Here is a 21,999-nt window from a genome sequence, read left to right on the forward strand (position 1 = left end):
TGATAGGCAGCCTTGTTGTAGTGGACCAGGCAAGTGTTCCTAGAGTTGGAGTGGTGGAGGATGTGGCGAGATTGAAAGATCGCCACTTTCCTGATCACATTCCTCCAAAAAAAAAAAAAAACTTTCCAGTAGAAGATGTTGAATCTGTATATGCAAAGAGACGCATGAAAGGTGAGTTGCATGTACTTCCCTGAATGTCCTTCTAAACCTGGGCTGTGTGCCCACTTGTTTCAAAATGTATCAACCCCAAAATAATTTTTGGGCGCTACCATGAGCGTAATAGTGAACTCCCGTTGCTATACTGTTTTATATTTTTTGTTTCACAAGTTGGCATTAGTGTCATGTATCTAGTTTGTGCTGTTGTGTGCTTTATATTTACTTACAATCAGTTTGTGTTTCCTTTTTTGTTAAAAAAAATGTGATGGCAGTGTGCCTTTACTGGCGCTTGTCTGGCAGTGTGCGTGGAGTGGCGGTCGGCTGGCAGTGCATGGAGTGGCGCTTGGCTGGCAGTGTACGTGGACTGGCACTTGGCTGGCAGTGTGCATGGACTGGCGGTTGGCTGGCAATGTGTGTGCGCTGGTTGGATGGCAGTGTGTGAGCAGTGATTTGCTGCTGGTCACTACACACACTGCTAGCAAAACCCCAGTCCACAAAGTCCATCATCCAGTGAGATTGCTGTGCCAGGCGTGTGTGCGTATGAAAGTGCTGGGCCCTTGAATGGAGCTGTCTGTTGATGTGAGTGTTATAATGTGCTGGGCCCCCGGCTGGCAGCATGAATGGAATTGTGTGTGTCACATATGAAATGTGTGTGAATGGACGCAAAACAGTTGGTGCCTTGTCATGGCTTTAGAGCTCATGAGCTGTGAGTCATTGGTTTCATTGTTGGGCCTTTCAGTTATTAACAATGCATTTTGTTTTTGTGAAATGTCTTGGTAATAAAATATTATATATTGAACAAACACTCACCCTCTTGACAAATCCAACCAGTATGTGTGTGTGTACTTGATGAATATACGTTGTGCAATACTAATGTCTTATCTGTCTTTCTCTGCTAGGGTGTACGTTGTCTCTACATAGTCTCTTGTTGTAAAAGTTGTAATTTGCTGGGCCTGAGTCTGGCGGTGTGAATGGTCCTGAGTGTGACAAGTATGGAAGGAGTGTGAATGGCCTGTAAAGCTGTTGGTACCTTGTTGCAGCTTTACATCTCATGAGCTGTGAGTTATTGGTTTCGTTTTTGACCTTTCAATTATTAACAGTGAATTTCATTTTTTGTGAAATCTCTTGTTATTAAATTGTTATATGTTCAATAAATCAATCAGAGCATTTGTAAAGCACACTACTCACCCGTGAGGGTCTCAAGGCGCTGATGGGGGGGAGGACTGCTCCTGATATTGAACCGGCACTCACCCACATGCCAAATCCAACCAGTATGTATGTGTTAAAAAATGGTGAGTAGCCACAAGACATTTTTATTGCACTTCTCCTCTCGGTTGAGAATTCAACTCTGAAAAATAAACACTTCGCTGTAATCAGGCATCAAAGCACACCCGTGACATGCTAGGTGTTTTGGGTGGGACCCCGATGATGAAGCATGCCACCAACTGGGTTGGTGGGAGAAGAGTCTTTTTAACAAAACCTAAAGGCATTTTGTTTCACAATTTGAGTGTTGGCGACATCACAGAAGTAAGAGACTTGGTAGTGTGCTCACAACTTGTCTAGGTAAAATCTACCAACTCTAGATATGTTTGAAAACTAGGCACCCAGGGGAGTACACAGTGGTGTGCCTCTCATGGATCTCAACAAGATTCCTTACCCACAAATCTCTGCAAACCTCAAAATGTGACTAAAATCACATATTTTCCTTGAATTTCTGTGCAATATTGTTTCATAAAGAGAAATAAACGAAAATGTCTTATCATTCAGCATACCCATTTGTCTCCTGATAAAAATGACACTTCAACTGTGTGGGTGGCTAAAGCAGAGTAAGCCTAAAAACGTGCTAAAAAACCTGCGCTTATGAACCCTCTTTGGTGCCCGTTCAATCTCTACACATCTTTGGCCCTTCCCTGTTGAATGCACTTGGCCCACCCACACAAGTGAGGTATTATTTTTCATAAGGAGACTGAAAGGAATGTTGATAGGAAATTTGCAGCTCCACTTAGATTCCAGAACTTTCCATCACACAAATGTGGGAAATATATGTTTTTTAGACACGTTTTGAGGTTTGCCAGGGATTCTAGGTAGACAAATGTTAGAAGAGCCACACAAGTCACCCCATTCTGGATTTCTCTAGGTTTGCTAGGTTTCATTAGGTGCCGGCTGAGCTAGGACTCAAAATCCACAGTTAGGCACATTGCTAAAAAACAGTCTGTTTTGAGTGGAAAAATGTGATGTGTCCATGTTGCATTTTGGGGCGTTTTCTGTCGCGGGCATTAGGCCTACTCACACAAGTGAGGTACCATTTTTATTGTGAGACCTCAGAAAATGCTGAGAGGAAGGAAGTTAGTGGCTCCCCTCAGACTGCAGAACTTTGCATTACATAAATATGACAAAAATTGGTTATTTTAGACAAATTGGGAGGTTTTCAAGGGATTCTGGATAGACAAATGTGGTAAGAGCCACGCAAGTCACCCCAACCTAGATTTCCCTAGGTGTCTAGCTTTCAAAAATTGACATTTTTGCCAGGTTTCTCTAGGGGCTGGCAGAGCTAGAGCTCAAAATCCACAGCTAGGCACATTGCAAAAAAACAGTCAGTTTTCAGTGGAAAAATGTGGTTTGTCCATGTTGCTTTTTGAGGCGTTTCGTTTCACGAGCATTAGGCCTAATCACACAAGTGAGTTACCATTTTTATGGGGATACTTGGGTAGGAATGTTGGGTAGGAGGACGTTTGTTGCTCCCCTCAGATTCCAGAACTTTGAATCACAGAAATGGGAGTAAATGTGTTCTTTAGACAACTTTTGAGGTTTGTTAGGGATTCTGGGTAGACAAAGGTGGACAGAGCCACACAAGTCACCCCATCCTGGATTTAGTTTAGTCTAGTTTTCAAAAATGCAATGGTTTTCTAGGTTTCCTTAGGTGCTGGCTCAGCCAGGGGCCAAAATCCACAGCTAGGCACATTGTAAAAAAACATTTAGTTTTCAGTGGAAAAATGTGAAGTGTCCACTTTGCATTTTGAGGCATTTCCTGTTGTGGGCCCTAGGACTACCCACACAAGTGAGGTACCATTTTTAGGGGGAGACTTGGGGGAGTGCTGGGTGGAAGGAAGATTGTGGCTCTCCTCAGATTCCATAACTTTGCGTTAAAGAAATGTGAGGAAAATGTGTTTTTTAGACATATTTTGAAGTTTGCAATCTATTTTGGGTAGAAAACTGTGGTAAGAGCCATACAAGTCACCCCATCCTTGATTCCTGCAGATGCCTATTTATAAAAATGTATCAGTGTGCTAGGTTTCCCTAGGTGCTGGCTGAGCTAAAGCCCAAAATCCAGAGCTAGGCACTTAGAAAAAAAACAGTCAGTTTTCAGTGGAGAAATGTGATGTGTCCACATTGAGCTTTGGGGCGTTTACTGTTACGGGCACTAGGTCTACCCTCACAAATGAGGTAGCATTTTTATCGGGGGACTTTGGGGAATGATTGATGGAAGGAAATTTGTGGCTTTGCTCAGATTCCAGAACTTTGCATCACAGATATGTGAGGAAAATGTGTTTTTTAGACATATTTTAAGGTTTGCATGGGATTCTGGGTAGACAAATGTGGTAAGATCCACACAAGTCACACCATCTTGGGTTCGCCTACATGTCTAGTTTTCAAAAATGTACAGGTTTCCTAGGTTTCCCAAGGTGCCGGCTGAGCTAGAGCTCAAAATCCACAGCTAGCACATTGCAAAAACACAGTCAGTTTTCAGTGGAAAATGTGATGTGTCCATGTTGCATTTTGTGGCGGTTCTCATCATGGGCACAAGGCCTACCCACACAGGTGAGGTACCATTGCTATCAGGAGGCTTTGAGGAATGCTGGTTGGAAGAAAGTTTGTGACTCCCCTCAGATTGCAGAACTTTGAATTGCAGACATGTGAGGAAAATGTCCTTTTTTACAGAAATTGTGAGGTTTGCAAGACATTCAGGGTAGACAAATCTGGTAAGAGACACACAAGTCACCCCAACCTGGATTTGCCTAGGTGCCTAGTTTTAAAAAATGTACAGGTTTCCCTAGGTACTGGCTGAGCTAGAGACCAAAATCCACTGCTAGGCACATTGCAAAAAAACTGTCAGTTTTCAGTGGAAAATTGTGATGTCTCCATGTTGCAATTAGGGGCATTTCTTGTCGCAGGCACTAGGCCTACCCACACAAGGGAGGTACCATTTTTATGGGGACACTTGGTGGAATGCTGGGTAGAAGGAAGTTTGTGGCTCCCCTCAGATTCAAGAACTTTGCTCCACAGAAATGTGAGGAAAATGTGTTTTTAGACCAATTTGAGTTACAAGGGATTCTGGGTAGACAAATGTGGTAAAAGCCACACAAGACACACCATCTTGGATTCGCCTAGGTGTCTAGTTTTCAAACATGTACAGATTTCCTAGGTTTCCCTAGGTACTGGCTGAGCTAGAGACCAAAATCCACTGCTAGGCTCATTGCAAAATAACAGTCAGTTTTTAGTGGAAAAATTTGATGTCCAAGTTGCATTTTGGGGCATTTCCTGTCGCAGGCACTAGGCCACCCACACAAGTGAGGTACAATTTTTATGGGGAGACTTGGGGGAATGCTGGGTGGAAGGATGTTTGTTGCTTCACTCAGATTGCAGAACTTTGCATCACAGAAATGTGAGGAAAATGTGTTTTGGACCACTTTTGAGGTTTGCAAGGGATTCTGGGTAGACAAACGTGGTAGGAGCCACACACCTCACTCCATCTTGGATTCCCCTTGTTGCCTAGTTTAAAAAAATGCATAGGCTGCTAGGTTTCCCTAGGTGCCCACTGAGCAATGGCACGAAAACCACAGCAAGGCACATTGTAAAAAAACAGTCAGTTTTCAGTGGGAATATGTTATGTGTCCATATTGCATTTTGGGGTGTGTCTTGCCGCAGGCACTAGACCTACCCGCACAAGTGAGGTACCATTTTTATGGTGAAACTTGGGGAACTTGGGAAAATGCTGGGTGGAAGGAAGTTTGTGGTTTTCCTCAGATTGCAAAATTTTGCATTACAGAAATGTGAGGAAAATGTGCTTTTGACAGACATTTTAAGGTTTGCAAGGGATTCTTGGTACAAAAATGTGGTAAGAGCAACACAACTCATCCCATCCTTGATTCTCCTAGTTGTCTAGTTTTTAAAAATGTGCAGGTTTGCTAGGTTTCCCTCAGTGTCTGCTGAGCTAGAGATCAAGGTCCACAGCTAGGCACATTGCAAAAAAACTGTCAGTTTTCAGTGGAAAGATGTGATGTGTCCACATTGCATTTTGGGGTGTTTCCTCCCAGTGGCACTAGACCTACCCATGCAAGTGAGGTACCATTCCTATTGGGAGACTTGGGGGAATGCAGGGTGGAGGAAATTTTGTAGCTCTCCTCAGATTCCACGCCTTTGCTTCACAGAAATATGAGATATATGTGTTTTTAGGCACATTTTGAGGTTTGCAAGGGGTTCTAGGTAGAAAAATGTGGCAAGAGCCACACAAGCCACCCCATCCTGGATTTGCATAAATGTCTAGTTTCCAACAATGTATAGGTTTGCTAGGTTCCCCTCAGTGCTGGCTGAGCTAAGGCTCAAAACCCACAGCTAGGCACATTGCGGAAAAATCAGTCAGTTTTCAGTAAAAAAATGTAATGTGTCCATGTTGCATTTTGGAGTGTTTCATATTGCAGGCAATAGGTATACTCACACAAGTGAGGTACCATTTTTATCGGGAGACTTTGGGCAATGCTGGGTGAATGAAGTTTGTGGCTCCCCTCAGACTGCGGAACTTTGCATCACAAAAATTTGATTTTTTTAAAAGAAAATTGTGAGGTTTGAAAGGGATTCTGGGTAGACAAATGTGATAAGCGCCACACGAGTAACCCCATCCTGGATTTTCCTAGGTGTCTCGTTTTAAAACATTTACAGGTTTGTAAGTTTCCTTAGGTGCTGGCTGAGCTAGGGCCCAAAATCCACAGCTAGGCTCATTGCAAAAAAACAGTCTGTTTTAAGTGGAAAAATCTGACATGTCCACGTTACGTTTTGGGGTGTTTCCGGTGACGGGCATTAGGTGTACCCACACAGGTGAGGTACCATTTTTATCAGGAGACTTGGGGAAATGTGGGATGGAAGGAAGTTTGTGGCTCTGCTCAGATTGCAGAACGTTGCATCACAGAAATGTGAGGAAAAATAGTTTTTTTGTGAGGTTTGAAAGGGATTCTGGGTAGACCAATGTGCCAAAAGCCACACATGTCACCCCATCCTGGATTTATCTATGTGTCTAGTTTTCGAAAATGTACAGGTTTGCTAGTTTTCTTTAGCTGCTGGCTGCACAAGGGCCTAAAATCCACAGCTAGGCACATTGCAAAAAAAAGTCCGTTTTCAGTGGAAAAATTTGTCTATGTTGCCTTTTGGGGCGTTTCCTGTCACAGACATTAGGTCTACCCACACAAGAAGTACCATTTATTGGGGGACTTTGGGGAATGCTGGTTGGGAGGACATTTGTGGCTCCCCTCAGATTGCAGAGCTTTGCATCACAGAAATGTGCAGCAAAATGTTTTTTTAAACAAATTGTGAGGATTGAAAGGAATTCTGGGTAGACAAATGTGGTAAGAGCCACTCAAGCCACCCCATCCTGGATTTCCCTAGGTGTCTAGTTTTTTAAAACGTACAGGTCTGTTAGGTTTCCTTAGGTGATGGCTGAGCTAGGGCCCAAAATCCACAGCTAGGCACATTGCAAAAAAACAGTCAGTTTTCAATGGAAAAATGTAATATGTCCACGTTGCATTTTAAGGTGCTTCATGTCGTGGACATTAGGCGTACTACACAAGAGAGGTACCATTTTTATTGGGAGACTTGGGGGGGCATAGAATAGCGGAACAAGTGTGTAAGAAAGAAGTCAATTTGTGTAATGCCCTTTAATTCACATGATAGTATAGGTACCAACAAATTCAGAGATGTGAAAATAACCACTGCTTCTAAACTCCATTACTTGTGCACATTTCAGAAAAACATAGGTTTGCTTTATACCTAATTTACACTCTTTATATTTTCTCAAATGAATCGTTGTATGCCAGGTACACAATGGAAACCCATTGCAAGGTGCAGCTCATTTGTAGGCTCTGGATAACTAGGGTTCTTGGTAAACCTGAAAAACCTATATATCCCCTGTTGGACTTTTTGCCTTACGCAGGGTCATCCCCAGTCTTTTTGCCTCCTTCCTCATGGTTTTTCTGACCTCTCGCTGTTGGCTCTAGGACTCTGAGCACTTTATCACTGCTGACCAGTGCTAAAGTGCAGGTGCTCTCCCATCTAAAGTTGGTATGATTGGCTTATACCTAATTGGCATATTTAATTTACCTATAAGTCCCTTGTAAAGAGGTATCGCTATACCCAGGGCCTGTAAATTAAATACTACTAGTGTGCCTGCAGCGCTGCTTGCGCCACCCACTGAAGTAGACTTTCAAAACCTGTCTCAGGCCTGCTAGCGCTGGGCCTGTGTGCGCAGTTTTCTGCCACAGGGACCTGGCATCTAAACTTACTTGCCAGGCCCAGAACTCCCCTTTTACTACATGTAAGTCACCCCTAAGGTACACCCTAGCTAGCCCTATGGGCAGGGTGCCATGTATGTAGAAAGGCAGGACATGTGCCATATCGCATGGCCTGTCCTAGTAGTGACAAACAGCCTAACTTGGTGTCTCACTGCTGTGAGTGATGCCTTCTCATAGGATTGCATTAGAAATGCCCTGCCTTATGTGTAAGGGGTATTGTCTGATTTATGAGGGGTAGCGTAGGCGTGTTTGGTATGGTTGTGATGGTGATAATAAATGCTGCTTACTAGTGTGGGTGTATTTTTTATTACTATCATAGAACTGCCACTTCTAGAAAGTGCGCATTTATCTGTGCTTCTGACTCTGGTGTTTTGCAGCTTGACTCCAATCCACGTCTGGGCAGAGTGACAGTTGGGGCTTTGTGCATACTTTTCAGACAGCCTGTACACAGGGAGGGTGGAGGTGTCACAGAGGTGCATCTGCATACTGAATAGTCTTCCTGGGCTGAGAGAAGGGAGAGGCGGGGCACACCTGCATTTGTAAAGACTGTGCCCTGGCCTCACACAATAGGGTCGTTAACCCCCCACTGATGTTTGGAGCCTGTGTTGAAAGGAGAGAGGGGGCACTCTCAGAACCAGTTGTAACTGGCTGTAACCTCCTCTCCCTACCATTGTAAAACACTGTAAGAAATGACTATAAGTACAGGGGAATTTTCCCCACAATTTGGAGACTCTTGGAATCATCTTGGAACTGGACACCAAAGGCTGAAAGGACTCACCAGGAACCGCCATGGACTGCTGCTGCTGTGCTGACCTGTGACCTGCCTGTGAAGGACTTGCCAATTGCTGCCTTTCCCTTGTGCTGGCCTGTAGCTGGGCCCTCCACCTGAGGACCTTGTCTTAAGATTCTGCTCCCCAGGGGCAGGGTGCTTTGGCCCCTGACCCCAGCATCCATTTTTTCATGAGGGGTGCTTCTCCGTGGTTGCTGCTGCCATAGCGCTGATTGCAGCGCGCTTATGGAGCCTTGGGAGCTCGTAGGCTCCTTGCTGCATTGTGCCCCTTTAAATAAGATCACCGCAGCGGCCCGGGAAGCTGGAAGAACACTCGCGCACCGCATCGGGTGCAGGCGAGTGTCTGCTCGGGCCCCAGGAGGGGTCCGATATTCTTGTGGCTTCACGGCAGGACCAGGGGAAGGCGCGGGGAGTGCCCCCTTCCCCCTGGCCTCTGCGTTAGGAGCAGGACGCTCCTTTTCTGCTGTAAGGTAAAATGGGCATTATTGTGGGCCCCCCCCTTGGTGGAAGGGCCAGTGGAGGCCCGGGGGGGCCCCCAGAGATCGCGGGTCCCGGGAGGGGCCTGTCATTAAACCAGAGGGGTTGTGTGGTGCCCCCCTCCTGCACTAAGTTGTTTTTGCTGGCTTTGGCCCCCCTTGTGAGGGCAGTTTGAGGTCCAGGGGGGCCCCCAGTAATCACGGTCCCCAGAGGGGCCTGTCTATAAAAGAGAGGAGGTGCATGTCGCCCTCCTCTGACCCCAGAGTATAAGTGAGGCCCCCGTTTTGCACATAGGAGTGCCGGGGGCCCCATTGTTCGCCTTCTAGGCACTGGAGGTGCCTTCATCCAACCAGGTACTGTTTAAAGGACCAATATAGTTGCATCCAAAGTTCTTTCTACAGACTTTTGTTTGATTCATATATTACCTACCTGGGTTTTTTTTTTTTTTCATATGTGTATGCAAATGTTCCTTTTATGGACATGCTTGCTAATATGTTTTTCTAACTTGCCATATGTTTTCTAATGTTCCTACTATGGGCATTTTATGATAATCTTATGACAAGTGCTGTGATGTAATAACGTGTTTTCCTGACTACTGCTTTTGTTGCAGAATACTGAGTAACCTGTGTGTTATGTGTGACTACTGCTAGGTTGCAGAGTAACTAATGTGTAACGTTCTGACAACTGCTAAGGTAGCAGGATAGTACTGATATGTGATGTTTGGTCTGATAATTGCCTTGTGTACCATACAGTATATTTTCATATAATCTGGTGTTGTGTTTCCTTTGTGGTGGGGATATTGCGTCACATGTGTTGTGTGTGTTGTGCAAACGCTTTACACATTGCCTCCGGGTTAAGCCTGACTGCTCATGCCAAGCTACCAAGGGGGTGAGCAGGGGTTATCTTGGACGTGTAACTCCCTTGCCCTGACTAGAGTGGGTAAGTTCTGACTGGCTGAGGTGCATACCCTAGCCAACCAGAAACCCCATTTCTAACATCAACACAACCAGAATGGTCCAGCGGACATAACTGTATATTGCTACTGAAAATCTGCCATAGCTGGAAAAATGTTACAGATAAAAACATAGAAATGGCTGACTTTTTTAGTCAGTATTTCAGTATTTTTTTTATTTGAACTGTTATTTTTTTATAGGAAATCCTTGAGAAGGATCTACACAAATGACCCCTTGCTGAATTCAGAATATTGTCTACTTTTCAGAAATGTATAGCTTTACATGATCCACCATTGGTTTCACAACCATTTCTGTCACTAACTGGAAGGAGGTAGAAAGCACTAAAAAAAGGTGAAACATGGTATGTCCCAGTAAAATGTCAAAAGTGTGCTGAAAACATTGATTTTCTGTTTCTAGTCTGTTTCAAAAAATTGGGAATGTGGTGATATTAGCACCATAAACCCTTCGTTGATTCCATTTGCAGGGAAAAATTGATGCCCTCTTCTGCTGCACTTTTTCCCATTTTTCCCCCCAAAACTAAATTTTAGCTGTATTTTGGTTCATTTCTTAGTCCCCTCCAGGGGAATCCAGAAATCCTGGATACCTTTAGAATTCCCAGGATGTTGTAACAAAAGGATGCAAATTTGGCAAGGATAGTGTATGTGAACAAAAGGTTATGGGGCCTAAGTGTGAACTACCCCAAATAGCCACAAAAGGCTTAGCAGGGGTTGGAAGGCCTAGCAGTGAAGGGATTAATGTAGGTAAGATGATGTACCAATGCCCACCATTGTAGGTTCTGCAGCTCTTTTACTACATTATTTTCATGCAGGATTAATGAGTAACCCATGGGTATCTCCTCACACCTGAGTTATTGAACTTTCACATCTTATTCTGCATATAGGGATAAAATACTAGTCCAAAAATGATGACACACAACTTCTAATAAAGCTGTATGGCTCTTCTAACCACTATGATAATATGGCTTTTTGTGTACTTGAAATTGACATGTTGATGAAGCAGAGCTGGCTCGAGTTCTATAGGACCAAACCACAGTTATCCCTGCTATCCACACACCTACAAGGCACTATAGCTACATTATTTTAGCAAAAGTTCTCTCTGGTAGAAGGTTAAAGAACAAAGGCCCTGATTTAAGAGCGCCGAGAGCCAGTTTAGCACCGCCTTGGCGTCATTGTTTTTATGCCATATTTACAAAGTGGTGCAATGCATGCATTCCGCCACTTTGTAACCCTTTGCGCTACATTATGCCTGTGCCAGGCATAATGAGTGCAAAGGGGGCATCCCCCAATTAGGAGGGGGGCCAAACAATGCACAATGAAATCTAAAAGATTTCTTTGTGTCATTTTTTTTTGGCACTTTTAACGCCTTCTAAAAGGGGGCACACCACTGTTTACAATGGGCTCCTACGTACTGCTCAAGGATAGTGCCAAAATGTTGGCACTAATCCTGAACAGTACATCAATAGCGTCAAAAATGTTGATGCTATTGCTGCCTACCCTGGGCCATGGTGCGCCTATCTTAGATATGATGCACACATGGTGCCAGTAGGGGGGCGCTAAGGGGCACAACAAAAGTGGCGCTGCACTGGGTGCAGCGCCACTTTCCTTAGATCTGTCCCAAAGGGTTTTGCTATTCTAACAAATGGCAATGAATTGCCAAATTGCAAAGAACATACATTTTCAGTTTTTCAAGCTATAACTTGTTTTGCTACTTCGCAATTTAAGACCATGTGAAGTAAGCTGACTCTGCCAACAGCTTCCATCTTGAAGCTAACCAGAACATCATGCATACACTGAAAGTGACAACATTTAAAAGTATGGGATTGTTTTTAAGGGGCCTTTTCTAGACTACACTGTTAAAAATTAATGGATAGGGTAATGTGTCTTTGCCTTCTACTGAAGACCATATCTGATATTGCGTCTGAATAATTATATGGGGAAAATCCCTACACACAAGCCAAAGGGGTGTTACAGCCTTTCATGTCAATCGCGCCTCTGTGGTAGGGAAGTTTTTCTCTGCACCTAAACTGTAGAAGAATGTTCCCACCTCATTAAGGGGTTTTGGTGTTAGCTGTAAATGCATTCTTTTCATGGGAGAAAATTAGAATTAAGCATAGACTCACATGTGATACGTGAGATGTTATGACTGCGAAGTCTGATTTCACTGCTGCATTGTGTCCTAAATTACTGCCTTCTATTTGTATCTTTTCAGCATACAATATATCAAGCCAGACATATTAAAACCGTCGTGAGTATTATGTACTCTTGTTTTCAATACATATATCTTTATTTTTTAGTTTGAATGTACAGCTGTATCCTCTTTCTGATTCTACTGCTTGGATTTTGACAGTTCTTGTATCATTTTTTACTTAAATCTACTCTAAAACGGACACTACTTTTCTAATTTGGTTTGGTTTTTCTTGTCTTGTATTTCCTTTATGTCGCTGTTTGAATGCCAATAAATATTTTACACATTACCTCTAAGGCAAGCATGACAACTGTGTGCCAAGCTACCAAAGAGTGAAGAACAAGTTCATTAAATGACGTTTGTGGTTCACCCAGACAAGGACTGCATTTACTCTCAATAACTAAGTTTTATAAAGCAGGGGATCCCGTGAGGTTTAAACAAGTTTCAAACATGATGCAGGGAACATCATAAGGCATAAACCTGGATGATGCAAATAGTCTTAGAATAGATGTGGATGTAGATACCTATTTGGGAGTGGTCAATATCCTAAAATTGATCTTAACTATGTTATATGGAATGGGAGTGATTTGATTCCTGGAGTCACTTGTAGAGGCACTATCAGACAACAAGAGTATCTACTATGTAACCTCCATTTGAAAATGACATAGACACAATCCATGAACACCTAGGGTATGTAAATGTTGGGGCCCACTCAGCAACTAAAGAAAAGCAGCCCTTGGAGGCACCTTTAACCAACCAACTTCTCTAAGATTACAATAAGTATGTTTAGGTGTACATTTTAGAGCACCACTTATCCAAGAATTGTTGCCTTGGGGCCATGTTGAGATCTTTTGTAAAATAAAATCAGACTGTATTTATTGCTTTGAAGATGTTCGTATTGCTCTGATGGACCTCTCTGATTCAGGGATTAATCGTGGCATCCTACTGTACCTTACTATTGCAAAGATATCAACCCACAGCATGATTTATATGATAATTTTAAGGTTGAAGGCATTTACAGGCCCTGCTGATTTGGAACTATAAGTATTTGGTGTAAATGCATTATGTTGAATGTGTGATGGGTGTTTTTCTTACTGGGTGTGGGAACTAGATATCCAGATGTTCTGCCCTCCTACCCATGAAGATATTGTGGGTGTAGGGAAGTCCTGCAGAAAGCAAGGTGTTTAAAACATACAGGCATGGATTGACAAAGTTGAGAGCTGAGTGCATTTACACCAAAAAGAAGGGGACCTGACCAAAAAACGTCTACTAAGCATGCTTATAACACGGGCAAGATAAGCAAACAGCTAAATGATTTAATTATTTTCACATGGAGAAACAACACAAAGCATCAATGAAAGTTAGAAGCAAGAACACTGGCGTTTTAGAGGCAGAGATAGTGTAATGCTGTACATGTACATAACATGAGTTGGGTAAGAAGTGGGAGAGCATTCAGAGTAGGCAACCTGAGTAGAAAAATGCCTGCAGGTCAAACCTGTACGTTTGACCTGTGATAACGCGTCCAGCCCTTATAAAATTACCTGTATCTGGACACGTTGGAGGTCGGTGAATCTTTTAACCGAGTCGGGCTCTCCTCATCCTCAATAGTCGAGTCACTCAGATCAATAATCAATGACTATTGTAATCGGTAATCAATACTCAATTAGTAGATCAATATAACACATCAGAAATCAATAACAGTTGGTATTTCGGCGCACCATGACCTTTCAGTCATGAATAACCACACCAGTTTATTAAAAGTTAGTGAATTTATTTCCCTATATTAACAAAGCTAGCACGATATATATATATGTCTCAAAACCAATTGATATATGTATATGAACATTACTAGCTGTCCATAACGGCGGAAGAAACGCAATCTACGCAAAATCTGGATGATGATACACTCTGTTATAGCAATGCAAATCACCAATGTGACTAACTGTATTTGACTAATTGCATACATTCGGTCAGCATAACAAGATTTCAATTCTTCATGATACATTGAATGAATACCTCAACTAACCTCTAATTAGCATTGGCATGTGGGACTTCATGCAAAATGAATTTGGTCAACACAAATTTGGAAAAGTTCTAGCTAGGACCCTATCAAAATAGCAGTTGGTACCTAAAAGGAAAAACACAATGCATAATACATTTATCCTTTCATATTTACAAAATACAATCAGCATTCAAGAAAAGTCTTCGTCCTTCAGGTACCGGTTCGATCAGCATGGGGCAAGTTCAAAGGGGCAAAGTTAAGGGCAAGCTTCCTTGCAACGGCAAGGAGAATAGGGCAAAGTTACTGCATGGGCAAGACGGGGCAAATCAAAGTTAAAGTCTCTAGGGTGAGAATTCTTAAAGTCTCTTTCTCTTGGATAGAGAAAAGGGCGTCAGGGTGTCGTCCCAAAATGGAGTCTGGCATCAGGCTTCAAACTGGCATCGAGGGAAATGGCTGACTTCTCTTTGTCCGGTGGGTTTAAGTAAGAAACATTCCGAATTCTGCAGGGTCCTCCATTGGAGGGTTCATAGGTTGACTTCAAATTGTCCAATAAAAATTGTCTTTCACTAGAACTTATTTGTGCATACATTAGCCTTGGAGCCTTGGAACACAAGTTGTATCATGGTTTGCCAATTATTTTTGGTATCTGTACCTTCATTGTCCGCACCTGCAGAGACTGACCTTGTATCAAAGGGGATGTAACCGGCCTAGCACAAAACCTTGGAGATAAGTGTACCAGCCAGTTTCTACTGGAAAAATACAACTTCAAGCAAGAATATATGTTTCATTAGTTCAAGGAAAAAGAATCACGCAGTTAGAATTTGAAGCCAGGCAACTAGGCCAAAGCCTGTACTAAATTTAAGCTAAGCAAAACAGTTTTCAAACAAGAAATCATGGCATACATTTGCGATTATGACGGATTACTACAATTTTAATACTTCGTGATTAATAAAGCTCGTTTATAATGATGGCGAACTAACCTGAGGGCACAATTTCCCTCGTACATTATTTCTTTTACTAAAATCACACTACATTACACGTATTAATCACACGGTATACATGAATATATGTCGGACCTTCTTTTTCTGCGTCATCAATCCCTCCTCTGATGACTAATTATGTCATCACATCAGATCCACCCACAAATTATATTCCATTAAAATTCTGTATAGTAATTTGGCACTTCAGTCAATTCCCTTTTTCTTTTAGTCCCTTTTGATTTTTCTCTATAGATCTCCACCATTTGGTTTTCTATTTTCTCCTCTCTCTTTCTTTTGTTCCTTGCTTTTATTATTTTAATAGTTTTCCATATTCCCCAAGGACCTAATAAACAAATGAACACTATTAATATTCCCTTTATTATCTTTAATAACAATCCGTTCCAAACGTTGCTGAGCCAATTTCCCACGGAAGCAAATCCCTTTCCAACCTTCTCCCAAACTCCGGGCTCTTTCAATTCCTTCAAATCTACGCTTTCTTTTGTTAGGTTCGTAAGCATTGTTCTAATCTTTCCACTATTATCTGGTATATAGGTACAGCAGTGACGTGTACCAAGCACTTTGCAAACGCCGCCATCCTTTGCTAAAAGAATGTCTAAGGCAAGCCGATTTTGAAGAGTCATAGCTCTTTCTGCAGCAAGTTCAGCATCCATCAGGATTATAGCTCCTGAAAACTTTGTCAGCATGTTATCCACAATAGTAGACAACTTTCGTATTTTGATTGAATTCAATATGACTCCTACTGAAGGAATCAATGCTCCAAATATGTCTCCTACCACACCAGAAGCCGTCTCCCTTTTCTGAACACGATGTGATTCAGACAGCTTTGGAACTTTCTTTAAGTCATCTAGTTGGTAAACTTTTGGGAACACTATTCCCAAATAACACCTCCCATACCATCCTTTGGGAAGACGATAATAGGCGTTGAGTCCACAAATATAATATACTCCAGGAATAACTGGATCTTGTCCATTCAGCATGAACGTCCACTTAGATTGAAATGCATATGTATGTTTACACTCACTCGTTCCCACAAAAACTGTGTCATAATATGATGGAAATCTATGTATACAAAATCTGCCTACATGTAATGTATCTAAAGCTATTTTCCCTTGTGTCTTTATTGCAGCAAAAGCATAATTATCCACAGACGTCCTTTCGTGTAATTCCCTCTCTAATTTCTCCTTCATTTCATTCTTCCTATCATCAGTGCGATCTAAAAATTCTATTTCTACTGGTGAAAGCAAGCATGTAAGGTTCTCCCTATGTGCGTGAGCTGTGTGAAAAGGTGACATTGGTTCGAAGAATTCCCTCATTAGCTTGGCGTAATAATCTCGAGCTATCTTACTCAAATGCCCTATTATGGGGACATATGCAAATGTAACATCGTAATTAGTATAGAAATAATGTATGTCTTTTTGAGCATAAAATCTGGAAGCTACTATACTACATGTTATTCCATACGTAAGAGGCATGCTGTGATACGTTACCCCTTCCACTACTGAGGTAGGTATTTGTGTACACACATAACAATCTTTCGCATCCATGGTCTCAACATACTCACTCAGTAAGCAATAGAAAACGTTAGATGAAAGTTCCTTCTTATCATGCAAGTGTCTCTCGTCTTGCTCGAGTCTCTTGAGAGCTGTTAGTTCAGTAACGATAATAGGTTTAGAAGTAGAAGCATCATTCGTCCCACTCTCACTTTTACCATGCATTCCAAGAATTATTGCTACAATTATTAGTACGCATGCGGTTATCAAGCCTATATACATGTATTTACAATACTTCATTTTACGCCCCAGTGGAGTGAAACTAGTCATGATCTGTATAGAATCAGAAAGTTGAAGACACTCTATCAAAGCGGTTTTGCAGATATTTACAAAGCTGAACGAGTTCAATGTTCACACAGTTTTCTTTAGCAGCTTAGTCTCTTATCAGTTAGCAGCGTTGTCTCAAAATCGGTTTCAAAGTCAATCAAGTTAGCAATGTCTTAGCCGGTTGAAAAGTCAATCAGGTTATCAATGTTTTCAATCAACAGAGTCCATAGAACTTTTGTTTCCAAAGTGTAGCTCTGCTTCTTCGTTCTCGAGACTGAGGGATACAAATTCGTCTGACCAGTCGTTATTGGCTATGTATGCCCACTCTGGACCGGAATACCTTCTGCTCGGTATCCTTTTTCTTTTCAATTTTGCATCTCTCTTTGATTCTTTCTCACTCGTACTTTCCTCTTTGGCCAAGTCTTTTTCTTCACTTGGTGTTGGTACTATGACAGACACTTCCTTTCTTTTCTCTTTCACTCTTGGCCCTTCACTGTCATTCAACGTTTCTCTAGTTCTTAGTTTTACTGGTGATATGCTTTGTCTACGTTTTGCACTGGGTCCACTTGATGGACCTGCAACCTCTTCCGAAGGAGTTTGAACAGTTTCACTCTGTCTGGTTTCGTCTTCTCCCTCTGGGAAATCAATCTGGTTCTCCTGTTCCCTTCCTGTATTGTCTGCTTCTGGGAAAGCCCTCCTCTGATCAGACTTTCCTGCTTCTTCACCTGTTTCGAGCCCTTTGTCACCGTTACTTTCTTCAGGCTCTTTGTCACTCTCAGCTGCTTCAGGCTCTTTGTTACCTTCAGCTGCTTCGTCGCTGTCTGAGGCTTCTCCTTGGTCTTCCCCAAGTGAATCAGTTGCTTCGTCCTCAGAGAATATTTCTCCCTCCTCTATCTCTGCCTGTTCGCTTCTAGTCCTTTTTCGCTCTGTCTCAGCGCTTGGCACTTTGTTATCAGGTACTGGTAATTTCAGCGCTTCAACTTCCTCGTCTGTGGGACACAATACCCTCTTTGTGTGACTGGCGTGAATCCACTTGGGAACTCCCGCACACTTCACAGCAGTGGTAGTCGTCAGAATCACTTGGAAAGGTCCTTTCCAACGGGGTTCCAAACACGACTTCCTCACGTGCTTCTTTATCACGACCCAGTCACCTGCTTTCAGGGTGTGTCCTGGACCTTGGATCGGTGGCAAGGTGGTTGCCTCCACCTGGTGAGAGAAAGAGCGAACCACATCCGCTAGACCTTTGCAGTAGTCTAACACCATATCATCTGTAATATTCAAAAGTGCATTTGCAGGAACTGCTGGAAGTCTCATAGCTCTGCCCATGAGAATCTCGTGTGGAGACAGTCCAGTCTTTCGGTCAGGGGTGTTTCTCATTGACATTAACACCAAAGGCAATGCGTCGGGCCATTTCAAGTTTGTTGATGCGCATATTTTCGCCATTCTTGATTTCAATGTGCCATTCATTTGCTCCACTAAACCTGATGCTTCAGGGCGGTAGCTACAATGCAGCTTTTGCTCAATGTTCAGTGCTGCACAAAGCAATTTTATTACTTCATTATTGAAGTGACTTCCCCTATCTGATTCTAAAGAGATCGGGAATCCGAAACGTGGTATTAACTCTCTCAAGAGTAGTTTTGCAACTGTGAGACTGTCATTTCTGCGTGTAGGGTATGCTTCAATCCAGTGACTAAAAATGCACACAATCACCAACACATACTTCAAGCCACCATGCACAGGCATCTCAATGAAATCCATTTGCATCCTGCTGAATGGACCCCCTGCTCTTCCAATGTGGCTCAAGTTTACTACGGTTCCCTTCCCTGCGTTCATCTGTTGGCAAATGACGCAACGGTGGCAAATTGCTTCAGCAACTTGACGGAATTTGGGGTTAAACCAATCAGTTTTAAATAACCTAATCATGGCATCCCTCCCAAGATGAGCTTGTCCATGGTAAAATCTGGCTATCTGTGTCAAAAGGCTATTTGGAAGAACGAATTTCCCTTCACTTGAAACCCATATTTCATCTAGTCTCTTTACACATTGTGATTTAGTCCACGAGAGTTTTTCATCTTCACTGTCATCATTCTGTAGGGATTTCAATTCGTCCATTGCATCTATAACTTTTAGAGCAAATATCTCGCTTTGTTCAAGTTCTGGTTCACTTATCAAATTCCATTCATCCCTGAGCAATATACAGTTCAATGCGCAAAACCTTGCGACTTGATCCGCATATCCATTTCCTAGGGAAACATAGGCCCTCATTCCGAGCCTGGCGGGCGGCGGAGGCCGCCCGCCAGGCTTCCCCCCTCCGAAATACCGCTCCGCGGTCGTAAGACCGCGGAGGGTATTCCGAGTTTTCCCCTGGGCTGGCGGGCGGTCTTCACAAGACCGCCCGCCAGCCCAGGGGAAAACTCCCTTCCCACGATGACGCCGGCTCGTAATAGAGCCGGCGGAGTGGGAAGGTGCGACGGGTGCAGTTGCACCCGTCGCGTATTTCAGTGTCTGCTTTGCAGACACTGAAATACTTTTAGGGGCCCTCTTACGGGGGCCCCGCGACTCCCCCTCCCGCCATCCGGTTCCCGGCGGGAGAACCGCCAGGAACTGGATGGCGGGAGGGGGAGTCGGAATCCCCATGCCGGCGCAGCATGCTGCGCCGGCTTGGAGGATTCCTTTGGGGCAGCGGGAAACCGGCGGGAGACCGCCGGTTTCCCTTCTCTGACCGCGGCTGAGCCGCCGCGGTCAGAATGCCCCGCGGGGCACCGCCGGCCTGTCGGCGGTGCCACCGCGTCCCACGGCCCTGGCGGACTTGTTCCGCCAGGGTCGTAATGACCCCCTAAGTCTTGTCCCTTCGAGTGTGCACTGCATTTCACCACTGCTACCTCCCCTGGTAACTGAATGGCATGTAACAATTCTCTTATTCTTTCACCATTTTTCACTGGTGATCCTGAAGAGGTCATGAAGCCTCTCTGTGACCACAATTGTCCAAAATCATGCACTATTCCAAACCCGTATTGGCTGTCAGTGTAAATGGTAACTTTCATTAGTGCAGAAAGTTGGCATGCTCTAGTAAGGGCTACCAATTCCGCTACTTGTGCAGAGTAAACCCCTTGAAGCCAAGAGGCTTCCAGAACACCTGTTACAGTACATACAGCGTACCCTGCTTTCAATACACCCAGTGCATCTCTTAAACATGAACCATCAACAAAAATGATTTGATCATTTTCTTCTAATCTGGTATCTTTGATATCAGGCCTTGGTTTGGTGCAAAATTCAGTCACCTGAAGACAGTCGTGCTCGATGTCTTCAGCGTTCTCAATTTCAGCATTTTCACTGGGAAACAAGGTTGCTGGATTCAACGTAGTGCACCTTTTCAGCTGCACATTAGGTGATCCCAGAATTATTGTTTCGTACCTTGTGAGTCTAGCACCAGTCATGTGCTGTGTTCGGGAACGTGTCAAAAGTATCTCGACTGAGTGAGGGACCATGACTGTTAAAGGGTGTCCCATCACTATTCCTTCACTCTGAGTGAGGCTGATACCAACTGCGGCTACGGCGCGCAAGCACCCTGGCAGTGCTGCTGCGACCGGATCCAAAGTAGCTGAAAAATATGCTACTGGTCTGTTTATGCCACCATGGGCTTGGGTCAAGACAGACAAGGAACATGCATCACGTTCATGACAAAACAATGTGAAAGGTTTTGTGTAGTCAGGCATACCTAAAGCTGGAGCCCTGCACATGCATTCCTTTAATTCAATAAAAGCATCCATCTCATCTCCTTTCAGCTCAATCTCATCCAACGCATCTTTCTGGGTTAATTTCAGCAAAGGTTTTGCTAGAGTTGAGAAGTTGGGAATCCATTGGCGACAGTAGCTCACCATTCCCAAAAACTTCCTCACTTCCCTCCTCGTCTTTGGGGGACTCATTTGAAGTACACTTGTTATTCTTTCCTTCATTATCCTCCGTGACCCTTTCTCTATTTGGTGACCCAAATATTTCACTTTCTTCTGGCAGAATTGTAATTTTGAAGGAGACACCTTGTGTCCATTCCTTCCCAAATGGTTCAATAGAGCAATGGTGTCAGCTGTGCAGTCACTTTCTGTCTTGGATGCAATCAGTAAATCGTCAATGTACTGTACTAGGGTTGACTCGAAAGGTAATTCCAACGCTTCCAAATCTTTCTTTAGAATCTGATTGAAAATTGACGGTGACTCCGAAAACCCTTGAGGAATTCGACACCAACTGTAAACTCTGTCTAAGAATTTGAAACAAAAGAGAAATTGGCTGTCCTCATGAAGAGGCACCGAAAAGAATGCTTGTGACAAGTCGATGACTGAGAACCACTCGGCATCGCAAGGGACTTGAAACATTATCACAGCCGGATTTGGCACTACAGGGCAGCATTTAATTATTATGTCATTTATTTTCCTCAAGTCCTGCACAATTCGGACCTTTCCACTTGGCTTTATTAGTCCCATAATTGGTGAATTACATGGACTGCTTAACACTTCTTTCAGTACTCCCTGCTTTACAAACTCATCAATGAGTTGGGCGACTTTCATGAGGGTGTCTTGTGCCATATGGTACTGTGGGGTCTGAGGAAAGGTTACATTGGGTTTTACAGTCACTTTCACTGGTTCCACTCCTTTCACCAGTCCCACCTCTTTTCCTGTCATATCCCACACTTCTTTTCCGACCGTTTCCTGTAACTCAGCTGGAATATCTGCTTCAGTGATCATCGGAAAAAGGGTAATCAGAGGATACTCTTCATCGACAGTCTCCATCTCATCCCCTTCTACACTGTCCTCTTCTTCCACATCACTGCTCGTCTGAATTCTAATTCCATTGTTCGAACACATGATCGAACATCCTAATTTGCACAATAGGTCTCTCCCTAACAGTGATATCGGGCTTGAGTCACATACCACAAAATTATGTGACCCTTGATAGTTACCAATTCTGACTTGTACTGGATCTGTGATTGGGTTTGTCAGGTACCTGTTTGCTACTCCCACTACTTGAACTGTTCTCCCTGAAAG

The 21,999-nt window shown here is 43.4% G+C and overlaps 1 protein-coding gene across 3 annotated transcripts in view; it reads left to right on the forward strand.

Annotated features, from left to right (window-relative positions):
- The window catches only part of LOC138246154 (histo-blood group ABO system transferase 1-like), a 576,036-nt gene that overhangs the window by 497,264 nt on the left and 56,773 nt on the right, over positions 1–21,999 (forward strand). For all 3 annotated transcript variants that reach the window (XM_069200435.1, XM_069200437.1, XM_069200436.1), the window contains one exon: positions 12,165–12,200. In XM_069200435.1, coding sequence (XP_069056536.1) covers positions 12,165–12,200 — 36 coding nt within the window. The remainder of the gene's footprint in view (positions 1–12,164; positions 12,201–21,999) is intronic.

The sequence above is a fragment of the Pleurodeles waltl genome, chromosome 7 (assembly GCF_031143425.1).
Source record: "Pleurodeles waltl isolate 20211129_DDA chromosome 7, aPleWal1.hap1.20221129, whole genome shotgun sequence".
Lineage (NCBI taxonomy): Eukaryota > Metazoa > Chordata > Amphibia > Caudata > Salamandridae > Pleurodeles > Pleurodeles waltl.